This window comes from Bufo gargarizans, chromosome 9, assembly GCF_014858855.1.
Source record: "Bufo gargarizans isolate SCDJY-AF-19 chromosome 9, ASM1485885v1, whole genome shotgun sequence".
Lineage (NCBI taxonomy): Eukaryota > Metazoa > Chordata > Amphibia > Anura > Bufonidae > Bufo > Bufo gargarizans.
Genome location: NC_058088.1, coordinates 27,390,608 through 27,412,926, shown reverse-complemented (window position 1 = coordinate 27,412,926; position 22,319 = coordinate 27,390,608). Strand labels below are relative to the sequence as shown.

The 22,319-nt window shown below is 43.1% G+C and overlaps 1 protein-coding gene across 1 annotated transcript in view; it reads right to left on the bottom strand.

Moving 5' to 3' along the window:
* LOC122919515 (leucine-rich repeat and fibronectin type III domain-containing protein 1-like protein) overlaps positions 1-22,319 on the bottom strand; it is a 309,862-nt gene that overhangs the window by 85,036 nt on the left and 202,507 nt on the right. The window contains exon 3 of the mRNA XM_044268587.1: positions 9,092-10,485. Coding sequence (XP_044124522.1) covers positions 9,092-10,470 — 1,379 coding nt within the window. The 5' untranslated portion in view covers positions 10,471-10,485. The remainder of the gene's footprint in view (positions 1-9,091; positions 10,486-22,319) is intronic.

The following is a 22,319-nucleotide window of genomic DNA, read 5'->3' as shown; positions in this document are numbered from 1 at the left end:
GTCCTGATTCTGTAGTTTACAGAAACACCCCATATGAGGTTGTAAACTGCTGTATGGGCACACGGCAGGGCGCAGAAGGAAAGGAATGCCATACGGTTTTTGGAAGGCAGATTTTGCTGGACTGTTTTTTTTTGACACCATGTCCCATTTGAAGCCCCCCTGATGCACCCCTAGAGTAGAAACTCCAAAAAAGTGACCCCATTTTATAAACTACGGGATAGGTTGGAAGTTTTGTTGGTACTAGTTTAGGGTACATATGATTTTTGGTTGCTCTATATTACACTTTTTGTGAGGCAAGGTAACAAGAAATAAATGTTTTGGCACTGTTTTTATTTTTTTGTTATTTACAACATTCATCTGACAGGTTAGATCATGTGGTATTTTTATAGACCAGGTTGTCACGGACGCGGCGATACCTTATATGTATACTTTTTTTCATTTATGTAAGTTTTACACAATGATTTCTTTTTTTAAACAAAAAAAATCATGTTTTAGTGTTTCCATAGTCTGAGAGCCATAATTTATTCAGTTTTTGCTTGATTACCTTGGGTAGGGTATGATTTTTGCGGGATAAGATGACGGTTTTATTGGCACTATTTTGGTGTGTGTGTGACTTTTTGATCGCTTGCTATTACACTTTTTGTGATGTAAGGTGACAGAAAATGGCTTTTTTTACACCATTTTTAGTTTTAGTTTTTTACGGTATTCCCCTGAGGGTTTCGGTCATGTAAAATTTTTATAGAGCAAGTTATTACGGATGCTGCGATACCTAATATGTATACTTTTTTTTATTTATGTACGTTTTACACAATGATTTCATTTTTGAAGCCAAAAATATCATGTTTTAGTGTTTTCATAGTCTGAGAGCCATAATTTTTTCAGTTTTTGGGCGATTACCTTAGGTAGGGTATGTTTTTTGCGGGATGAGATGACGGTTTTATTGGCACTATTTTGGGGGGGTGTGTGCCTTTTTAATCGCTTGCTATTACACTTTTTGTGATGTAAGGTTACCAAAAATTTTTTTTAGCAGGGTTTTTATTTTACATTTTTTACGGTGTTCATCTGAGGGGTTAGGTCATGTGAAATTTTTTAGAACCGGTCGATACGGACGTGGTGATACCTAATATGTATACTTTTTTTTTATTCATGTAAGTTTTACACAATAATATCATTTTTGAAACAAAAAAATAATCATGTTTTAGTGTCTCCATATTCTGAGAGCCATAGTTTTTTCAGTTTTTGGGCGATTATCTTAGGTAGGGTCTCATTTTTTGCGGGATGAGATGACGGTTTGATTGGCACTATGTTGGAGTGCATATGACTTTTTGATTGCTTGCTATTACACTTTGTGTGATGTAAGATGACAAAAATGTCTTTATTTAGCACAGTTTTTATTTTTTACGGTGTTCATCTGAGGGGTTAGGTCATGTGATATTTTTATAGAGCCGGTCGATACGGACGCGGTGATACCCAATATGTATACTTTTTTTATTTATGTAAGTTTTACACAATAACACTTTTTTTAAAACAAAAAAAATGATGTTTTAGTGTCTCCATATTCTGAGCCATATTTGTTTTATTTTTTAGGCGATTGTCTCAGGTAGGGGCTCATTTTTTGCGGGATGAGGTGACGGTTAGATTGGTACTATTTTGGTGGGCAAATTCCTTTTTGATCGCTTGCTGTTGTACTTTTTGTGATGTAAGGTGACAAAAAAATGGTTTATTTAGCACAGTTTTTATTTTTTATGGTGTTCATCTGAGGGATTAGATCATGTGATATGTTTATAGAGCCGGTCGATACGGACGCGGTGATACTCAATATGTATACTCCCCCCCCCTATTTTTGACCAATTTTTTACCAATTTTTTTTTACTTTATTTGGGGAAAATGACATTTTGGTTTATTTTTACTTGAAACTTTACATTTTTGGGGGGGAAAACTTTTTTTTTCACTTTATTTTTTGTCCCACTTTGGCACTTTTGTGGGTCTAATCCCTTTACAATGCATTCCAATACTTCTGTATTGGAATGCATTGGCTGTATGAGTAATACTGTGTGTATTACTCATACAGCTTCCTGCCTGTGAGATCCAGGGGGCTGATCTCACAGGCTCATCACAGGAAGGCAGCACGATTACTTCCTTAGGCATCGCGCTGCCTTCCATGCCATCGGGTCCCCCCTACAGCCGCATGGGGACCCGATGGCACCGCCGGCCGCCGCCGCCACAACCGCAAGTAAAAGCCTCAAACCGCAGGTCTGAATTGACCTGCGGTTTGCGGCGGTCGCCGACACGTGGGGGTCACGGGACCCCCCCGCGCATTTAGCCAAGGTGCCTGCTCAATTATTTCAGCAGGTACCTTGTTCCAATCACCGCCGCCCCTTAAGTACCAGGACAACATGCCGTACCGGTACGTCATGTGTCCTGAAGAGGTTAAATGCCATTGTGACCAAATTTAGGTGTGGGTGTGGCCCACCTCTGGGACCCGCATCTATCCTTAGAACGGAGCCCACAAAGTGACAGAGGCACGGTCGCCCTCCGTTCATTTCTATGGGACTGCCAAAAATAGCAGAGCACTGGTTTCGCTATTTAGGTAAGCACCATAGACATTGGGGGCATATCCCAAAATGGGACAACCTCTTTCTATCACTGGTAGAATACTCTATAGCTCCCCCATTGTGAAATCATTTTTACATCCACGTCTCTTTTACAAATCCTAAGTAAAACACTCTGCATTTACGCCATGAATACATCACGCTTACATTAAATGCATCCATGACACATATTTACAGATTACCTAGCGAGCTATCAGCCCTTTTCTTCCAACTGAGGTTAATTTGTTGAAATAACGCCCGGTATTCAGGATAAAACTCATTAAAGCTCCGCACAACGGCAGAAATATGGAGCTATCGCGGGAGTGTTTTCGCTCTATTCAATAAGTGCAAAAAAATCCATATCTGCGGTGAATTCATTGTAGGAATAAAGAGAGGATTTATGAATTTGGAGTTTGAAAGGACTATTATATTGCCTGGAATTAAGAGTCGAGTATAGTGTATTTGAAGGATAATTCAGCCCCGGCATTTGTGGAACTTGAATGTCTTAATTAGTTGAATGCTGTGAGATGGAAAATAACTTTACTGCACACACGGCTGTTCTTCTTTTCCATTTTCTCTTGTTTATTTAAAAAAAAAAACGGTCTCATAGAGATCTGAATAAAAGAGTAACAATCACATTCACATAGGATTTTTTTTAATGTAGACCTCTACATATCCTTTTTATTAAATTATGACCTGGGGGGAGGGTTACTGGCTCTCCTTAAAGGGGTTATCCCACTTAGCGTTTTTATACTTACCTGCTGCCACCGCGCGTTCACTTCCTGGATTCTGGCTGGGGGCGGGCTACATCTTGATTGAAGTCTTCTCCTGGCCGTGCCGCGCGCTGGACTGAATGCGCACGCCGCCGCGCATGCGCAATGGTGACTTATTCCTACAGAGCCTGCGTGCGCGTTCGCAGCTCTGTACTATTCTGGCCGGGAAGAAGTCACTGTCGCGCATGCGCGGCAGCGTGCGCGTTCAGAACAGCGAGCGGACTGGCCGGGAGAAAAGCAGTCGTCTTCTGGGCAAGCGCGACCTTCCGGCTTTTGGAGAAGAGCAGTGGCCGTAACCAGGGGAGACCGAGTCACAACAATCAGGGAAGTGGGTATGAATTTTATCCTAATCGGTGGGGATTTGTTAATAAAGTATATTTACAAAAATGATCACTGTCAAATCATTAACAGATTTAACAGTGATCATTATGATGGGATAACCCCTTTAAAGACGACTTGTCACCTCTCCTTACATCTTAATCAGAGATGAGCAAACTTCTTGAAAATTCGATTAAGCTGCTTCGGCAAAAAAATCGCTTTGTAAGAAATTACTTTGTCACAAAGAGCATTTCTTTGTAAGTAGCGGGTGCAATGACAGGGATCGGCGATTGCGCCGATCCCCGTCATTACACCCCACAAATGGCGTGGCTTCTGACATTAATTTTAAGGTCTATAATAAAAAAAATATATATAAAATCATACTTACCTCTTTCATTTGAGCGCGAAGAGCCCGCCGCTATCTTGATTGAAGATCCAGCGCGAAATCTCGCGTGTCGGGTGACAAAGTCATCACATCTACCAGCGTGGTGACGTCATACATCACCACACACGAGATTTTACGCTGGATCTTCAATCAAGATGACGGCCGGCTCTTCGCGCTCAAACGGATGAGGTAAGTATGATAAAAAAAATTTTTACCCCATTTCAGGAAAAATCGATTCGTTACCACCAATCACGAGGAATCTAATTTTCCCTGAAATTCGGATCGAAGTCCATTTAGGAAACACTTTGATTCGCTCAGCACTAATCTTAATCTTAATTTTACTGCTTGTCTTCCCCATGTGATAAAAATTCTGGGGCATCTTTTCCTATGACTCTATGTCGTGCCGTTCCTTCAATTCCTTTATTATTCCTGCGAGAAGATATGAATGAATTCCCAGCAGTTTACAATGAAGGTTCAGATGAGTGTAACCAGTTGGGGTTGTGTCCCTGCACTGTCTGACACTATGCAATCAGTGCTGCAGTGTCAGACTGTGCAGGGACACGCCACTAAATGGTAACACCCAGCTGGACCTTCACCGCAAGCTGCTAGTAATTCATTCATAACTTCTAACAGGAATAATAAAGGAATGGCACAACACAGAGCCATAACAATAGATGCTCCAGAAATGTTATTACATAGGGGATGTAAGTAGCTGCGAAAGCAGACATGTCAGGAGAGGGGACAGGTCCTCTTAAAGAGGACCTTTCACTGATTATGACAATGTGAACTAAGTATACAGACATGGAGAGCGGCGCCCGGGGATCTCACTGCACTTACTATTATCCCTGGGTGCCGCTCCGTTCTCCCGCTATGCCCTCCGGTATCTTCGCTCACTAAGTTATGGTAGGCGGAGATTTCAGTCACTAAGTTATGGTAGGCGGAGTCTGCCCTTGTTCTTCTGTAGCGCTGGCCAATCGCAGCGCAGAGCTCTCAGCCTGGGAGGTTATTTTCTCCCAGGCTGTGAGCTCTGCAATGCGATTGGCCAGCGCTACAGAAGAACAAGGGCAGACTCCGCCTACTATAACTTTGTGACTGGAGATACCGGAGGGCATAGCGGGAGAACGGAGCGGCGCCCAGGGATAATAGTAAGTGCAGTGAGATCCCCGGGCGCCGCTCTACATGTCTGTATTCTTAGTTCACATTGTCATAATCGGTGAAAGGTCCTCTTTAAAGGAGAGAGCCAGATGTCTATGGAGACTTAAAGGGGTTATCCAGGAATTGATAATGATGACCTATTCTCAGGATAGGTCACCCCTGCCAATCCGCTGTTTCAGGGAGCCATTGCGCTGACCGGAGCTTTGGTGAGCGCTGCAGGCTCCTGGCAGCTTTCCAAGCACAGCGCCGTACATTGTATCTTGGCAGTGCTTGGTATTGCAGCTCAACGCCATTGACTTGAATGGGGCTCAACCACAACTAGCCCAGGGGACCGATGTACGGTGACCTCACATGGCCTAGGAAGTGGCTGCAGTACGCACGGGGAGCTGGCCTCTTCTAACAGCTGATCGATGGGGGTCCCGGGTGTCAGACCTCCACCGATCTAATATTGATGACCTGTCCAGAGGAGAGGTCATCAATATAAATTCCTGCATAACTCCTTTAATAGCAATGCTCCATGAGAAAATAATAGAGGAAGAGGAACCATCTCACTACATTTTGGAAGTGACTCCCTATGAGTCAAAGTCCGACTTTTCAACAAGCCTTGTGGACCAAGGTGATGCTGGTTTTGGTAGCACCCTGACCCTCATAGAAAAAGACGATGCCCACAATGGCTGGAGGCGGCATCTTTGTGGCACAGCTAGTAAATTCCAATAAAATGAATGCACAATATTTCAACCTTAAGGCCTCGTTCACACCAGCGTTCAGCCTTTCCGTTCTCCTGCTCCGTTATAGGAGCAGGAGAACGGAAAGGACGGATTGGGCACATAACTGAGACGAGCGGAGCCTACGGACCCCATAGACTATAATGGGGTCCGTTAGTTTTACGCTCAGAAAATGATTTTGGAGCGGAGACAAAAGTACTGCATGCAGGACTTTTGTCTCCGCTCCAAAATCATTTTCTGAGCGTAAACCTAACGGACCCCATTATAGTCTATGGGATCCGTAGGCTCCGCTCGTCTCAGTTATGTGTCCAATCCGTCCTTTCCGTTCTCCTGCTCCTATAACGGAGCAGGAGAACGGAAAGGCTGAACGCTGGTGTGAACGAGGCCTAAATTGTAAGTTAACAAACTGTTTTAGTGATAGCTTTCAGTTGCTGCCATAATCTTTAAAGGGGATTTCCAAGAGTAGAATATTAATGGCCTATCTCCAGGACAGGTCATCAATATGTGATTGGAGGGGGTCCGACTCACAGCACCCTCAGAGATCAGAGGCGCTCCGACAAGCACATAGGCCTCCTGTGATGTCATGTTTATCGGTCACATGGCCTACGTGCAATTCAGTGCCATACCAAGCACAACCACTATACAATGTATGGCGCTGTGCTTGATATGCAGCGAGGAGGCCTGAGCGCTGTGTCCCCTTCCAAAAGCTAATTGGTAGAAGTGCCAGGAGTCAGACCCCCACTGATCTGGTCCTCAATAGTCTACATCTGGAAAAAGCCTTTTTATGGTGGCTGGTGGAGACTCCTGAACAATTGCCCCTTTAGCCCTCCCTAAAACACCATACCCAAGTGCGCTGTTCATCTGAAAGCTGAATAAAAGTCATTCCAATTGGATGGCTTCTTCATCTCATGTGAAATACCTTCCTTCCTACAATACGCATAAACCATATCCTCATCTTCTCCGTGAGGCTGACATGGTCATTGGTTTATATGGCTGCTGTATAATGTGTGTATATGAAATACATGCACACGAAAAACGGACAGGTGATGAATGTTTGTTTTTTTTACGTCCATCACACGTCCATTTTAAGACCAATGGTAGTCTGAGGGGTTATTCACACGGCAGTTTTTTTGAGCGTCAGTCAAAAAACGGACGTAAAAAAATAGAACATGTTCTATCTTGTCCGTTTTTCACTGACCAACTGCCCCCATACAATTTCTCGGAAAGGCACCAGTGAAAAAAAGGTCCATTAAAAATTGTAAATTTTTCTGTTTTTAACTGATATTTTTTGTGCCTGTAGCCTAAGCAAATTGAAGGGTTGCCCACAAATACATAAAAACAACACTCAAAACCTGCTCCAAGTCTGCAGAAAGTCCTTTGGATGTCCACCCCACAGTACTAGGTGCTGAGCACATTTATTACTCCCGCTAAGCATCCGCAGAGCGTGGTTTCCCACACGCATCTAGTTTGCTGCTAATGCCGCTAGCTGACAAGCTACTATCATTCCTTGGCACCGAGTTATAGATGGAATTAACAAAGTCTGCTTCCAACAATATCCGAGGAGTTTGGAACAACGCCATAATGACAGATCTTCATCCATCTGGAGCCCCTAGATCTCTAGTAGCCATGCCTGGCTCTTCTTCTCATCGTTTAGGCCCATTTGTTACTTATATCTAATGTTTCTATGTACATTTTTACATAATTATTACTAGAATTTTAGAAAATTTGCTTGATTTTTATCTCATTGACATAGTCTTGACATAAAACGCTCCCTTAACTTGGCAGGAACTAGGTGAAAAGTACTGTCTCAGCTTAAATGTGGAGGTCCAGCTTCTCCGTGACGGTGACCAGCTGTGACCAGCGCCTGGCTACGTATTCAAATAAACAGCTGTCAATGTAATGCAAGGACGTGCCGGGCCCACCATGGCGGCTCTCTGTTCTAGCTTATAAAGTGGAAGCTGAACATTTTGTGGAAGAACTAACTTTGTAGAACGTTTGGTTTAAAAGAGTGATATAATACATCTAGACTAAATCTTTAACAGGGTTGTCCAGAATTAAAGAAACATGGCTACTTTTCCCCCCAAATAAACAGCATCGTACCTATCCACAGGTTGTGTGTGGTTTTGCAGCTCGGCCTACTTCAATGAAGCTCAGCTTCAGTATCATACCCAACCAGTGAACAAGTGTGGAAAAAAGCAGCCATGTTTTTAAATCTCAGTTGGCATGCAGTTCAAAATGCCAGGCATCAGAGTTTTTCTGGAAGAGAGCATACCACATGATCATGTCCTCATGCATGACATGTAGATGTCCTGCAAACTACAGTAAGTATTACCGGTAGTTGTGTGATACCTGTGTGGGTTACGTTTCTGAGAAATGGTGTCTACCTTGCACCACCTGCCCATTACCCACCTAAACCACAACCACAACCAGCAAGGAGTTGTAACAGCACTGAAACAACCTTCATTGAGCACCTTCACTCTCTTGGGACCCTTTTACCACATCTTATTCTAAACATGTCCTAAGTTTATGGTGTCACTTGTTGTTCCTTCACCCCATAGGGTATACTGGGGGTAAGAGTACATGATGGCTACAAGTTCAACATACAATAACCCCAACCATGAGCTTTCAATCTCTTGGTTCCCTCACCATGTACCATTTATGTGGATGTACAGTAAGAAATTGAGTTGCATAGAGGGATTTGTGAAAGTCTACAACATGCCCCCACCATAGAAGCTCACAAATGGTCAGGTTAATGCATTCCCCTTGGTTGAATATTCCTGCAACACTGCACAATAATTAGGAAAGACATCAAGCATTCCCCTCTTCATCAGCCGAATGAATCATCACCTCCTTCAAAATTAAACCTTATTTCTGGGGTCTTCAGCAGCAGTCATTATGATCTTTCATTTTAGCCAAGTGTAGACATCACCAGATGTACCATGTCTCATCACTGTCCTTAGATGACCCTGCATGTCCTTACACAAACCTTTCATTATATATGAGTAGGCCTTTAACCATAACCCATTAGAGAACCTCGTGATGTACAAAGGTCAACTTTTTAATCCTAAAAATATGTTCCGGTAATGCAGAATGGACTGCAGCAGAACATCCCCCCTCCCTGTGTAAGCTTCTGGACAGAATTACCTGTAAATGAGGATGTCGTCTAATGAGCTGTTGTACTGAATCTGGAACATCCTTATTCCTGGGATGTGACTCTGGGGAGGCCATTGGATGAGTGCCGAGGATGAGGTCAACTCTGCAACCACAACCTTCCTATCATGCAGAGATTTTGTTTCGTTGGAAGGTATGCTAGACTTGGCAGGCGTCAGTATATCAGAAAGTCCTGACTCAGTTTCCTTATCATAGCTGGTGCTGTTAGCAAGATTAGGGAACTGGTTGACTACAAGTTCCACGTTTGCTGTAGTTTCTCCCGCAGCATTGGATGCAATGCAAGTAAAACTCCCACGATCAGTATAACGTGTGGTGAAAATATCCAAAGTCCCATTCTCGTACGACATAGTCCTGGTTGTATTAGATACCAGTTTCCCATCTGGAAATATCCACCTAACGTATGGATCAGGATCACCCACCGCTTTGCACTTTAAGGAGACACTTTTACCTTCCATCACCTCTAGCCTGGAAGTTCGATGAATTATCATAGGAGGTTCACAAACAAATTCTTCTTCTTTGATAGACCAGAAATATTTGCCCATTAGCTCTGCCGGGGAGGCACAGGTTTCCAAATCATCCTCTCTGGTTAGCCGTCTCAGCCACATTAATTCACAGTTGCAGTGTAAGGGATTTCCACCAAAGCCAAGGACCAATGAACTTAAGGGGGAACCTTTAGATTTGGCATATACAGGGATCCTAGAAAATAAAGGGTCTGGTGGGATCTTTTTTAGTTTGTTGGAGGTCATATCTAACCTGGCCAGTTTATGAAGGTTGGAGAAGATTCCCTCAGGAACATATTCGATTAGATTGTGATCAAATCCTACAGTATTAACACTTGTAAGCCTTCCGATGGTCTCCCATGGGATGTCTACCAGATTGTTGTAAGACAAATCCAAGTCTTCCAACGTGTCAATAAAGTCATCGAATGATCCCTGGGCAATGTAGTGGAGCTGATTGTTGCTCAGTATCAAATGTCTAAGATTGATTAATCCTTTAAAATGTTCTTCGTTGATGATAGTTAACCGGTTGCTGTCCAGATGTAAGGCGTGGAGTCCTTTTAAGTCGAAGAATGCGTAAGACATGACTTGACTAATGGTATTTCGGGAGAGCGTTAAGTGAATGAGGTCTGTCATGTTAGCAAAGTCTTTTCTTCTAAGGGTGGTTATGAAATTGTCCATGAGCCTGAGCTCTGCTGTCCTCCTGTCAATAGTGGGGGGAACAAATAGAAGGCCTGTCTTGGTACAGAGGATGGTGAAGGACGGAGAGACATTCTGGCAGGAACATCTCTTGGGGCACATCATGGCCTTTACAGATGTGCTTATAATGAGCAGACAAATAGCCAGCCTTTCCATGGTCAGGTGTAGAACCTGCAAATAAAGCACAAAGATATATTTAATATCGAAGCCATCTCATCCACAGAAGATATTTATACAGTGGCTACCCCCCTCCCCAATCAGTGCAGTATTGTACAGTGGATCACAATGTAAATTGTCACTTTTGGGGTGTATTATACGCAAAGCTGCATTACATCTCATATAGGGCTGGCCTTAAAGGGACTACTATAATTTTGAACAGATATGCTCATGTAGTTCATTATTTCATGTACATCTTCCTCACACTTTTACTTTTTCAGTTTGGACTCTCCTGGCCCATTTTCACCATGTTACCAATCACTTTGGTTTCTTTCCATCCTATATGTAGCACTTGCTGTTGCTGTATCCAACCAAACCCATGATGCACTTCTCCTTCCTCAACCACAGGTCCAGCCCCGCCCCTAACAACACCCAGCTGGTGTATAGCTCCTCCCACCTTGCTAGCTACATAGACACTGCCCCATCACTGCCCAGCCCATGGACATAACATCTCAGGAAATAAGTAAGAGCTGCATGGACATGGACATGGTCATGTGACCACAGCCCAGAACAGGAGATAGGAGCAAGAAAGGTAAAAAAAAATACATTACAAAATTACAGCAACAGTCATAAATGATTATTTTTAAGGATGCTGATGCAAATTGGAAAACCCCTTTAAAGGGGCTGTCCAAAACTGTGCTATAAGGTAATAAAATGAGCTATAGCAATGTTGGGTTGTCATGACATGTGACCACTGCAGTCAATCAGGGTTCATGTGTCAACATGCATGTCATCGCTCTGTAAATGGAGAGCGGCCAAAGATCAGGGGATCTTCATTACATGAGCGTCATGGGATTGGTAAGGCGAGTATTACTCCGTGCATTATTTTATGGCATCGAAAGCTGCTTGGAAAAAAAAAAATCATGGGGCTGGAAAACCCCTTTAAGTTGATCAGTGTCCTAGGCAGCACTTTTTATTATCACCCTGGGGTTACACACCGTGAGGATGAATCAATAGACACACAAAGCTGTGGTATTATCTTCCAAATCATGCGGCTATCGACCCCCAGCCTTAGGGTTTACCATATAATAGCTAAATAATAAACTGTGAAATGTTTTTAGAACTTTTGTTGCAAAATGTAGGTGCCCAGTCTATTAAAGGGGTTGTGCCACCATTAAATGCTATTTTAACATAATTCAGTATGAAAAGCTGGTTTCGTAATATATTTTCTGTTACAAAAATTCTCCACTTGTCATACATTCTCTTTGCTTCATTATAATGGCGCCCCCTGGTGTTAAATCTGTATGGTAATGTGCACCTTCACCTACTGAGGTGGTCGCACGTGCTCAGTTCCATCCTTCAACTGGCACCAGCCATATCTACTATTAGAAGCTGTGACAGTTACAAGGAGAGAGATGCAGGAGAAAGAACACCACTCCTGAGCTGTGATAGGGAGAGAGCTGCAGCAGAAAGAACCCCTCCCCCCTCCGAGTTGTAAAAGGAAGAAGGCTACAGCAGAAAAAAATAGACCCTTTGAGACACAGAAAGGACATACCCACTGAGCTGTGATAGAGAGAGAGCTACAGCTGAAAAAACACACCCTCTGAGCTACAGCAGAAACGACATACCCCCTGACTTATGATAGGGAGAACAGCAGCAGAAAAGACAAACCCCTGAGCTGTGATCGGGAGAGATGCAGCAGAAAGGACACACCCCCTGAGCTGTCATAGGGAGAGCTGCAGCAGAAAAAACACACCCTTTGAGCTACAGCAAAAAGGACACACCCCCTGAGCTGTGATAGGGAGGGCTGCAGCAGAAAGAACACACACCCTGAGCTGTGATAGGGAGAGCTGCAGCAGAAAGGACACATCCTGAGCTGTCAGCCTAAGGGTAATCTAGGAGATAAATTGGAGCAGTGAATGGGGAGATCTCTGGATCCATGTGAGGTACAGGGCTGGTTCTAGCTTTGTTAGAAAGACATTTTCATGTCCTATATTTTTTACATCAATCATGACATAACCCCTTGAACCCCTTCACATATACAGCTTGTCCTGACTTCTCCTAAAGTTAGTCAGAGTGCAGAGGGTGTGGCAGTTGCAGAGGGAGCTGAGCCTCTAGGTGTAATGGCAACGCCCCCGTTGCTCCTAGAGACTCATTTGCATATAGTAAAACATAATTTTTCTCAGCAATGCGGGCACATATGAACATGGAACCAACACAGATGCCTTCAGCTGCCAAGCGCACATGTAACAGGCCAGTCAGTGTCATAGGTAGTGATGAGCGGCAGGGGTCATATTCAAATTCACGATATTGCGGGAATATTTTGAAGAATATTCGGCGAATATTTGCGAATTTGAATATTCGTTATATTCAACTTTTTTGCTTGAAAAATCGGCAATGTAATGATCGCGCAATATGCGAATATTACACGATCAATACAGGCGTGGGTCAAAAAGGAATATATAGCACTATAGAATATAGTGCTATATATTTGTTTTTTAGAATATTCGTAATAATTTTTTTCCATCTGAAGTTATGATTCCTCCCTGCTTAGGTTGCTTGTCAAGCAACTTAAGCAGGGAGGAATCATGACTTTGGAAGGAAAAAAATGACGAATATTCTAAAAAACTAATATATAGCACTATATTCTATCGTGCTATATATTCCTTTTTGACCCACGCCTGTATTGATTGTGTAATATTCGCATATTAAGCGATCATTACATTGCCGATTTTTCAAGTAAAAAAAAAATTCTGAATATTCGAAAAACGAATATATAGCACTATATTCGAAATATTTGCGAATTCTCGAAGTTGCCATATGCACGAAAAATATTCGTAATTCGAATATTCGCGCTCAACACTAGTCATAGGTACAAATCTGCTGACAGATGCCTTTTAAGGGGTTAATGACACTGCTGCACCCTCGGCAGTGACCACACAGTCTTCACACCTCTAGCCGCTCCTAATCTTGTGGGGCCATAGGTAGGCCTCAATATGGCACTACTTTCCTAAGGTGTTATAGACATCGTCCTTTGACTCTGTTGATTAATGTCCCCGGAGGCTTCAGTCGACGTCCCCAATAAATCACTATTAAACACAAAACCACAGCAATCAACATTTTACTATGACTTGCAGAAACTCCTGAGGACACGCTGATGTATCTATCATGTCCATGCTATATTACCTTCTAAAGCGTGACTTGATTCATGAATATTATTAGGACATACTTATTGAAATAGACTGGCTCAACATGTGTCACAAAAATAGTCTACATTTTTCCTACCAGCACCTGGATCTGAATATTTTTGTAATTGTATGGAATTAAAAATGTTATATAGCCACTGAGTTATTCACTGAAAACCATCTGTATAGCGCCACCTGCTGCTTGTTCTTTTCCTTATTTCTTGTCCACCTCACTGAGGTGGCCGCACATGCTCAGTCTGAATCTTCAACTCACTGTCTGTCAGAGGCTGTGGCAGTTACAGGGAAAGTGCTACAACAGAAAGGATATGCTCCCCTGAGAAAGGGCATGTCCCTTGAGCTGGAAGCCTTATATAAACACAGCAGAACAACTGGAACAATGAATGGGGAGATCGCTGGTTCCATGTGAGGTACAGGGCTGGTTCTAGCTTTGTTAGTAAGAGATTATCTTGTACTATATAACCTCTGATTTTCTTCTTTTTTTTTTTGTGTGTCTGTCATGGCATAACGCTTTTAAGGGCAGCTCGAATCTAAATGCATTTTCCTTGGCCCAACGTTCATGAGATACCACCACCATAGAGCGAACGCACACAGCTGAATGGTCCAGTAATATAGCACCCATAGAAGTCTATGGTCCTATTAAAAGATCAGCAACCTTTGGCACTCCAGCTGTTGTGAAACTACAATTCCCTGCATGCTCCATTCATTTCTATAGGAGTTCTGAGAACAGCAGAGCATGTATGCATGCTGGGAGTTGTAGTTTCATAACAGCTGGCGTGCAGGAGGTTGCTGATCCCTGGCCTATAGAGTACCTTGGTATAGGTCTGGCATCATACTAAAGTAAGGGGTGTAGATAAGGGGGAGGATGGGGTTGGTGGGGCACTTGACCGTGGCACTGGGGGAAGGGGGGGTAGCGGGTGCCAACACGTCACTTTGCCTTTTGCCAGGGTTTTTAGATACAGGGCTAGGGCAGCAAGCTGAATCTTTGCCCCTATATGCCTCTGCAGGGGTATGTGAAATGTATGGAGCAATGGGGGTAGACATATGACTTCGTAATATGTAATCATGGGGAATCCTACAGGCTTTGCATTGTTCATGAGGCCTTAGTAATATCTATTTCATGTACTAATAGGGACAACCCATTGTTGCGTTTGTCGCTGAACTGTAATGTAACCATCTTAAAATTCTGTTTTGTAACAAAAAATAAATAAATAATTAAATATAAATTCCACCAAAGACATTTCTCTAATAGTTTGTTATTTATTTTTTATTTTATTTCAAGCTCTCTTAAAAGGAATCCATGAGAACAGAGCACAAATTACTTGATGCCATCTAAAGAATGAGTAATAATCCGAGCGGTTAGTCTCCGGTGTGCCACCAGGCTGACCACTAGATGGCAGTAGTTCACTACAAGTAACTGGCTCACGGAACAGTATAGCTGCCTATTGAGATTTACCATGGCCGGGGGCTACTTGGTAAGACCTGGTAGTTGGTTAAGTGGCACGCTATCAAAGTACACAGTCTGGCTTTAGACCATCGCTGGAGGATCCCAGTTTAAAGGGATTTAAAGCATATAACAAACACTTAACACGTCGCCGCTCTTGTTTGAAATTATCCAGACACATGTGTGTATTGTGAGCAGATAAGTGGAGGATTTATTTTCCCTGCAATTCAAATCGCTTCTTGGTTTCTTGGAACAGGATCTGGCCATAATAATTACTCGAATATCCCTCACACGCGTCACTGCTGTTAAGCTCAACGCTACCATCTCTGTGGGATTTTATAGAATAGGAGATTTGTCAATAGCGTCATAGGATGCGTGCATTTATACTGTGCAAAAATGGACGAAATTGCTCCAATATGATCAAAATAGTACATTTGGGTTAATAATAGGGATGAGAGAACTTGCTTTTTGCAAGTTCGGGTTCGGGGTAAATTCCGTTATGGATTCCGTTATCACGGAAGTTAACGGAATTCTATGATGGGGCATTCCGTTTTGCATTCCATCATAATAGAAGTCTATGAGAATGCAAAACGGAATGCCCCTTGAAGGCTTCCGTGGTGCATTCCATCATAGAATTCTGTTATATTTTGTGATAACGGAATTCACCCAGAACCTGAACCCGAACGCCGAATCCGAACTTGCAAATAGCAAGTTCGCTCATCCCTAGTTAATAACTGATTCATGGAGCATGGACGGAGGCACACAGAGTCCACTCCATATGTCCATCTCAGGGCTGGTTTTATACAAATGCGGTTCTGGGCAACAAACATGGTTGGGCCTTGTAATACTACCATATATGTGGGATCTCACTGCAGAGCAGAGGTTACGCTGCAAAACTGCAAAAACAGGGGTTGACAGGATCAGCCCTGGATTAGGTGCCAGTCAGGGCCACGCCTGAGAAGAACGCAGGTCAGAGAAGAAAGAGATAGGTGCAGAGTGTAACACCCCGGAGTTGTGTTACTACACGCCTCTACCCCGCTACTATGTTCTAAGAGCCTTTATACTGTCATCAGATATAATTTACATTATGTCCTCCACAAATGTGCATACAAAACCATGTTAAATGTAATTGTTCATGTAATTTGCCTGGTTATCAGTAGGTGGCAGCAACACATTGGCAAGTACTGTTTAGTGTATCTGAGCTGGAATGGATTATTCCAGCTTAGCTTCCCCCTCTGTGGAGAGGTGAGCTGGTCCCACATCCTGCAGCATGGGTGGAGAAGGAAGTTAGAGTCAGTGTAGCTTCCCCCCTGCCAGGGGAAGGCTGTGTGATAGTGTCCAGGAGTACCCCTGCATAGGGAACACAGCAAGGACCTAGTCTCAGCTGAGACTTGGTCATATACCCAGTCTGAGCACCTTCAGCTAAGCTGGATGAGGAAAGCAGAAAACTACAGACAACCTCCAGAGTTCCAGGAAGAAAGCATCCCCTGAGAACCCATCTGTGAGATAAGTCCAGAGTCCTAAGAGAAGCCAATTCCTCCTCGGCTAGTCTGTCCCCACACAGCAGCAGTTACATATAAGTGCAGAAGCTAATCCTGCCACAGTTACAGAGCTACCAAGCAGATGTTTTATCCTGCAAGCTCCACATTTAAAGCAGAAGTACTCATTCCTGCCAATCATTGCCAAAACCTGCTGGGACCAAGAGACCAAAGCTGTATACTGCTTGGAAGCAAGTCATTTCAAGTAAAGCAACGTTTGAACTTCATCTAAAGGTCTGGACATCATTTATTCTGCAAAGTGCCTCTATTACTCCTACTATCACTACACTCAAATTTATTGTAAGTGAACCAGGATCAGGAGTCTGGCCGTACCCAGGTAGGAGACACCGTGACACAACTAACATCAACCTATAGAGACATTATAGGCCATTACCCCACTCTGGCATTCCTAATCTGGGACGTGCGTTATAACACCTTGGAAGGGCTCTAGGATAGTACCCTGCGCACTCTGCAATTGGCGTCACAACAAATACAGGATATATTATCCACCTGACCCGGCCACTGCATTAAAGTGGCGTCAGCGTACCCGTTCCTGGTCACTGCATAAAGTAGAGGTTCTGTAGAGGTGAATTGCATTGCAAGAAGCTTATAGACTGTAGCCCTATTGTCCCGTTGTGTAAAGGCTTCTGGTTCTGATCATATTTACCCAGCAGCTCGATCACTTGTGTAGAAAAATCCACATGCAGCAAAGGACACTGTGAAAATGTACAACAATCTGTTCAAAAAATGTGCAGAGCATAGCCTGATGTTTAGAGACTGCCCTGTGATTGCTATGCTAAAAAAAGAGTGCGCACCCCATGCCAGGATGCTTGAGTACAAGTCATCTAGAGAAGAGCACATTGCTCTAAACTGACACTTTGGCCTTTTAACTTCATGTGCAGCTGTGAAACCTGTAACATCTGTGGAAGGAACTGCCAGTCCATGCTAAGAACTGTCCTGATCTGTTTGCATTTGAATTCTTCAGTAAAGAACTGTTCTGCTGCACAATTGTCTCCTCTTTGCTTCCTGCACCGCTACACTGCACCAACATCTACAACTGCACCAACGGAGAGAAACCCAGAACCAGAATGTGCCTTGAAGGTTCATCACTGCGCGGCCCAGGGGAATACCAGATTGAGTGACTACCACTACCACCATTCTTGCTACTATCACTTCTCTGCTTTCCTCATATACAGTCCACATAATGCCACCATATAGTGCCCAAATAATACTACCTTAGAGAGCCCACATAATACTGTAGTTAAATTCCCAAATAATATAATTGACTGCAAAATTTTGCAATTTTGGGGTTAATTAATCTAGGGTACTCTGAGGCCCCTAGAAAGTGGGGATCCTAGGGACTTAGCTTTCTGTCCCTTAAACTGGCCCTGGCTGCTATATAATTCTTCCAAATGATACAATATTGCACAGAAGCAATTATCTTATGGGCGCCATATTGCGGTTGTACGGTGCTGCCATACCATGATGCACATGAGTCGTTCATGCACACAATGCCCCTATTACTAAGTCCTTTCTCTGCAGGCAGTACATAAACTGTAACCTGTTTGTAAATAGGATTATTTAAAAAAAATGTCATTTATATATCAGAACACATTGGGCCAAATTCCCCCTTTATGAAGGGCAAACGGAATGTAAAGCGAGATGCCTTTTCATTTTGGATCAGCCTGCTGTACACTGCTTGGCCACTAGATGGCAGCACATGTGAAATATTTCATCATTTATTTTATATGGGCAGACATGACAACCTAAAAATAAACACAACACAAAAAACTAATTTAAAAGATGTCAGCTTTTAATGATGCTTTCCCTTCCTCATAAACGTAATAATATTGCATCTGATGTGATAGAGAACCTTTTTTTTTTTCCGTATAATTTTTACATCTTTACAATAAAGCTTCAGATCCACTCCAGTGAAGTCATTTATTTTATTTACTAAATTTTCCTCATTCAACATTACTGTCATATCATTGAAGAAGTTTGAGCTGCAATACCAGACATAGCCTATGGACAAACATGGCGCTGTTTTTCCATGCACGTAATTGGTTGCAAGCTGAGCTTGCTTCACACACGCCAGCGGACAACCACCTACAGCCCAATAGCAAGTTAGTCAGTGGAAGGGGCTTGTATAGCAGTCTCCTGCACAAGGGGGCGCCGATGTGTAGGGAATAAGCTAACCCTGGTCCCTTTGTACTCACCATCAAACAAGGTCTCAGGGAACTTAAAGTGGCCCTGGAAATAATACTAAAAGTGGCCCCGTTGTACGGTCGGGTCCAAATTGATGGAAGGCAGGGCCAACACAAGTAGGCAGGGCCATCAATACCATATCGTGGCACATTATACCATCCGAACAGAGGCAAATGCCACAGTCCAGCACAAAATACATCCCCAAAAACTTCCACTGGCCGGCCGTGAGGAAGGCCCAGCGGTCCCCAGGGGCATCGGCTCACTGGGAAACTTTCCTGTAAGGTCTATGGTCAACCCACCCCTGGATCTGCCCCATCATTGATAAAGTGATATAGCATATCATATAATGGGGATTGTGCAACAATGGGAGGGGGGGGGGGGTAGGCAAACCGTTCCAATTTGCTGGATCTGTAAAGGAAAGCTTAATTACCTGCTTTTTGGCACTGGCTCCCCGCTCCTTCTCCTCCAGGCCTGAGATGCTCTGCTGGGCTCCCTCGATATAAACATCCGGTTTGACATCACCGCAGCCAATCAGTGGCCGAGGTGGTGACAGGCTTGCCTTACATCATGACAAATGGTCACATGACGCAAGGAGATCCGGTCTCTGCCGCGAGGGAGCCCAGCAAAGCATTGCCGGGAGCCAGCAACGGGAGACAGACAAGTAATCTTTACTTTACAGGTCCGGCAAAGTAGGGGGGTGTTGCCCCAAGGGAGCCCAGTGGAGCATCGTAGGCCTGGTAGAGAAGGAGAGTGGATCTAGCCTAAGTAATCTTCTCTTTACAAGTCTGGTAGAGTGACCTTACCGACCCCCTGCCTCCATTCTTGCACAACCCCTTTAAGGACCTGTCTACTCCCCATGTAATAACAATTCTGTAGCATCTATTCTTAGGACTCTGTGTTGTGCCATTCCTCTATTATTCCTGCTAGAATTTATGAATTAAATTGCCAGTAGTTTGCTATGAAGGTCCAGATGGGTGTTACTTGTTGGAGGTGTGTCCCTGCACAGGTTGACACTGGCAGCACTGATCCGTTAATGTCAGGCTATGCAGGGACACCCCCAACTGGTAACACCCATCTGGACCTTCATTGCAAACGGCTGGCAATTAATTCATAACTTTTAGCAGGAATAATAAAAGAATGGAATTCTACGGAATTGTTAAAACATGGGGGATGCAAGTCGTTACTAAAGCAGACATGTCAGGAGAAGCGACAGATCCTCTTTAAGGAAACAGGTTCCTTTGAAATGCCAAAGACAATAAAATAAATATAAACTAAACAACAACAATAATAATATTAATATAAAATAAATATAAAAACAATATATATTTATATAAATAAGTATAAAAATAAATAAATAAAAATCGACATTTTGCTTTGTAGAGGAGGAGCTCGCAGATATCATCAAGTAGCCACGACTTATACTTACCCAAAGTCAATTTCAGAAAATCCATAAATTCACCATCAGCGTTTTACGCCACGCAATCCACTAACGTACGATACTTTTACCAAGCTTGCACTGTGCATGCAAACACGCTGGAAAATAAAGAGCACAAATCCTGAAGCCATGCTCATCGTGCATGCAGAGCTCTGTCATTACCCATCCATCACACTGCTGTCTAGGCGATTAACTCAGGGCCTCTAACTGTGTTATTACCCACACCCTGGGAAGCAGAGGAGCTCAAATTAAGGACCATTTTACGCAGTTTTGTTATAGAGAGATGTTCAAAAAAATACTTTACAGTCTGTGATCAACGAAGAAGAGAATATGGCATGGAGAATCCACAACCAGTCCACCTGTCATTGCTGTGTGAGACCTTAATGGTTTCCAGTTGATAGATTCTGTTGAATAAATGTCAATAGGGCTTCCGGCAGACATTTGCTCTAAGTGTCTGTCCGTAAGATCTAACAATTGTATTATGCCGCAGGCTCAGTCTCTTCTGAAATAATGTACTACCTACTGCGCCATCACTGATCCTCATCACATTGTGCTGCTAAGTAGTTTCCCGCTACAAAAGTAGCAGTGAGGCTGCCCTCTAATTCTGCTACCTAGCTTTCAGATGAGCAGGACCCTTCAGTATTTTTTTGGCTGGTACATCTATTAACTATCATTCTATCTAAAACAGAAAAAAAACAGCAGCTCTGTCAACTCAGCAATTGTGGGTGCAATCACTCCAAGACCACAGACTATAGGTCAACGCATAATACAAAGTAAAAAAAATGAGGAATCACTCCAAAAGTAGGTGAAAGGGTGCTGGACCCACCTTATTCATGTTGCATAAGGGTGAAAAAAGCGCGTCTACCACCCTTTCACTTCCTTTTTCTATCATCTATCTATCTACATCTGTCTATTATCACAGGTCCATATGCTTGGGGTGGTGCCAACAATGATAAACTCACAGATTTCGGGGGTTAAAAGTCCAAACAACTTTTATTTTTTCGTCCATACAACACAGGAAATCCAAGATCATTAGTCACTTTTAAGCATTCACACATGTTTGTGAAAGAAAGAAAATAAATCACCTTGCCCTTTTGGGCGCTAACTATACATCAGGTTACCTCACCTAGATGCTTCAAATCCAACACAAGGAGATCATGAAGCTTCCAGGCTCTGACACTGACAGAGTATTTCAGCCCTGTATTTATCCCCACAATGATGAGCCCAGCAGCTGGGTTTGCTTCAGGTTAGGGGTTTGCTTCAGGCTTGAGAAAAGTGTTGTACTGGAGTGGGAGGGAATGTCAGTTCCCTCTACCAACCTACTCACCATTCCATAAAAATCCAGGCTCATAAAGCACTTCCAAGAAAACAGTCTCAGCAAAGTACACTCTGCTTAAACAACCCAGCATTTCTAGATTATTGTTACATAACCCATCTGAGCATTCTGGGTGAGATATACTGCTCCTCCAGTAATTTCTGAGGCACCATGTTACACTATCTATCTATCTATCTATCTATCTATCTATCTATCTATCTATCTATCTGTCTATTATCACAGGTCTGTTTGTTTGAGGTGGGGCCAACAATGACAAACACAGATTTGGGAAGTTAAAAGTCCAAACAACTTTTATTTTCATCCAAACAACTTTTATTTTCGTCCAAACAACACAGGACATCCAAGATCATTAGTCACTTTTAAGCATCCACACAAGTTTGTGAAGCATCCACACATGTTTGTGAAAGAAAGAAAATAAATCACCTTGCCCGTCTGGGCGTTAACTATACATCAGGTTATCTCACCTAGGTGCTTCAAATCCAAAACAGGGAGATCAGGTCTTGCGCAACCAACAGGTCATAAAGCTTCCAGGCTCTGACACTGTATTTATTCCCACAGTAATGAGCCCAGCAGCTGGGTTTGCTTCAGGCTAGGGGAAAGTGTTGTACTGGAGTGGGAGGGAATGGCAGGTCTCTCTACCAACCTACTCACCATTCCATAAAAATCCAGGCTTATAAAGCACTTCCAA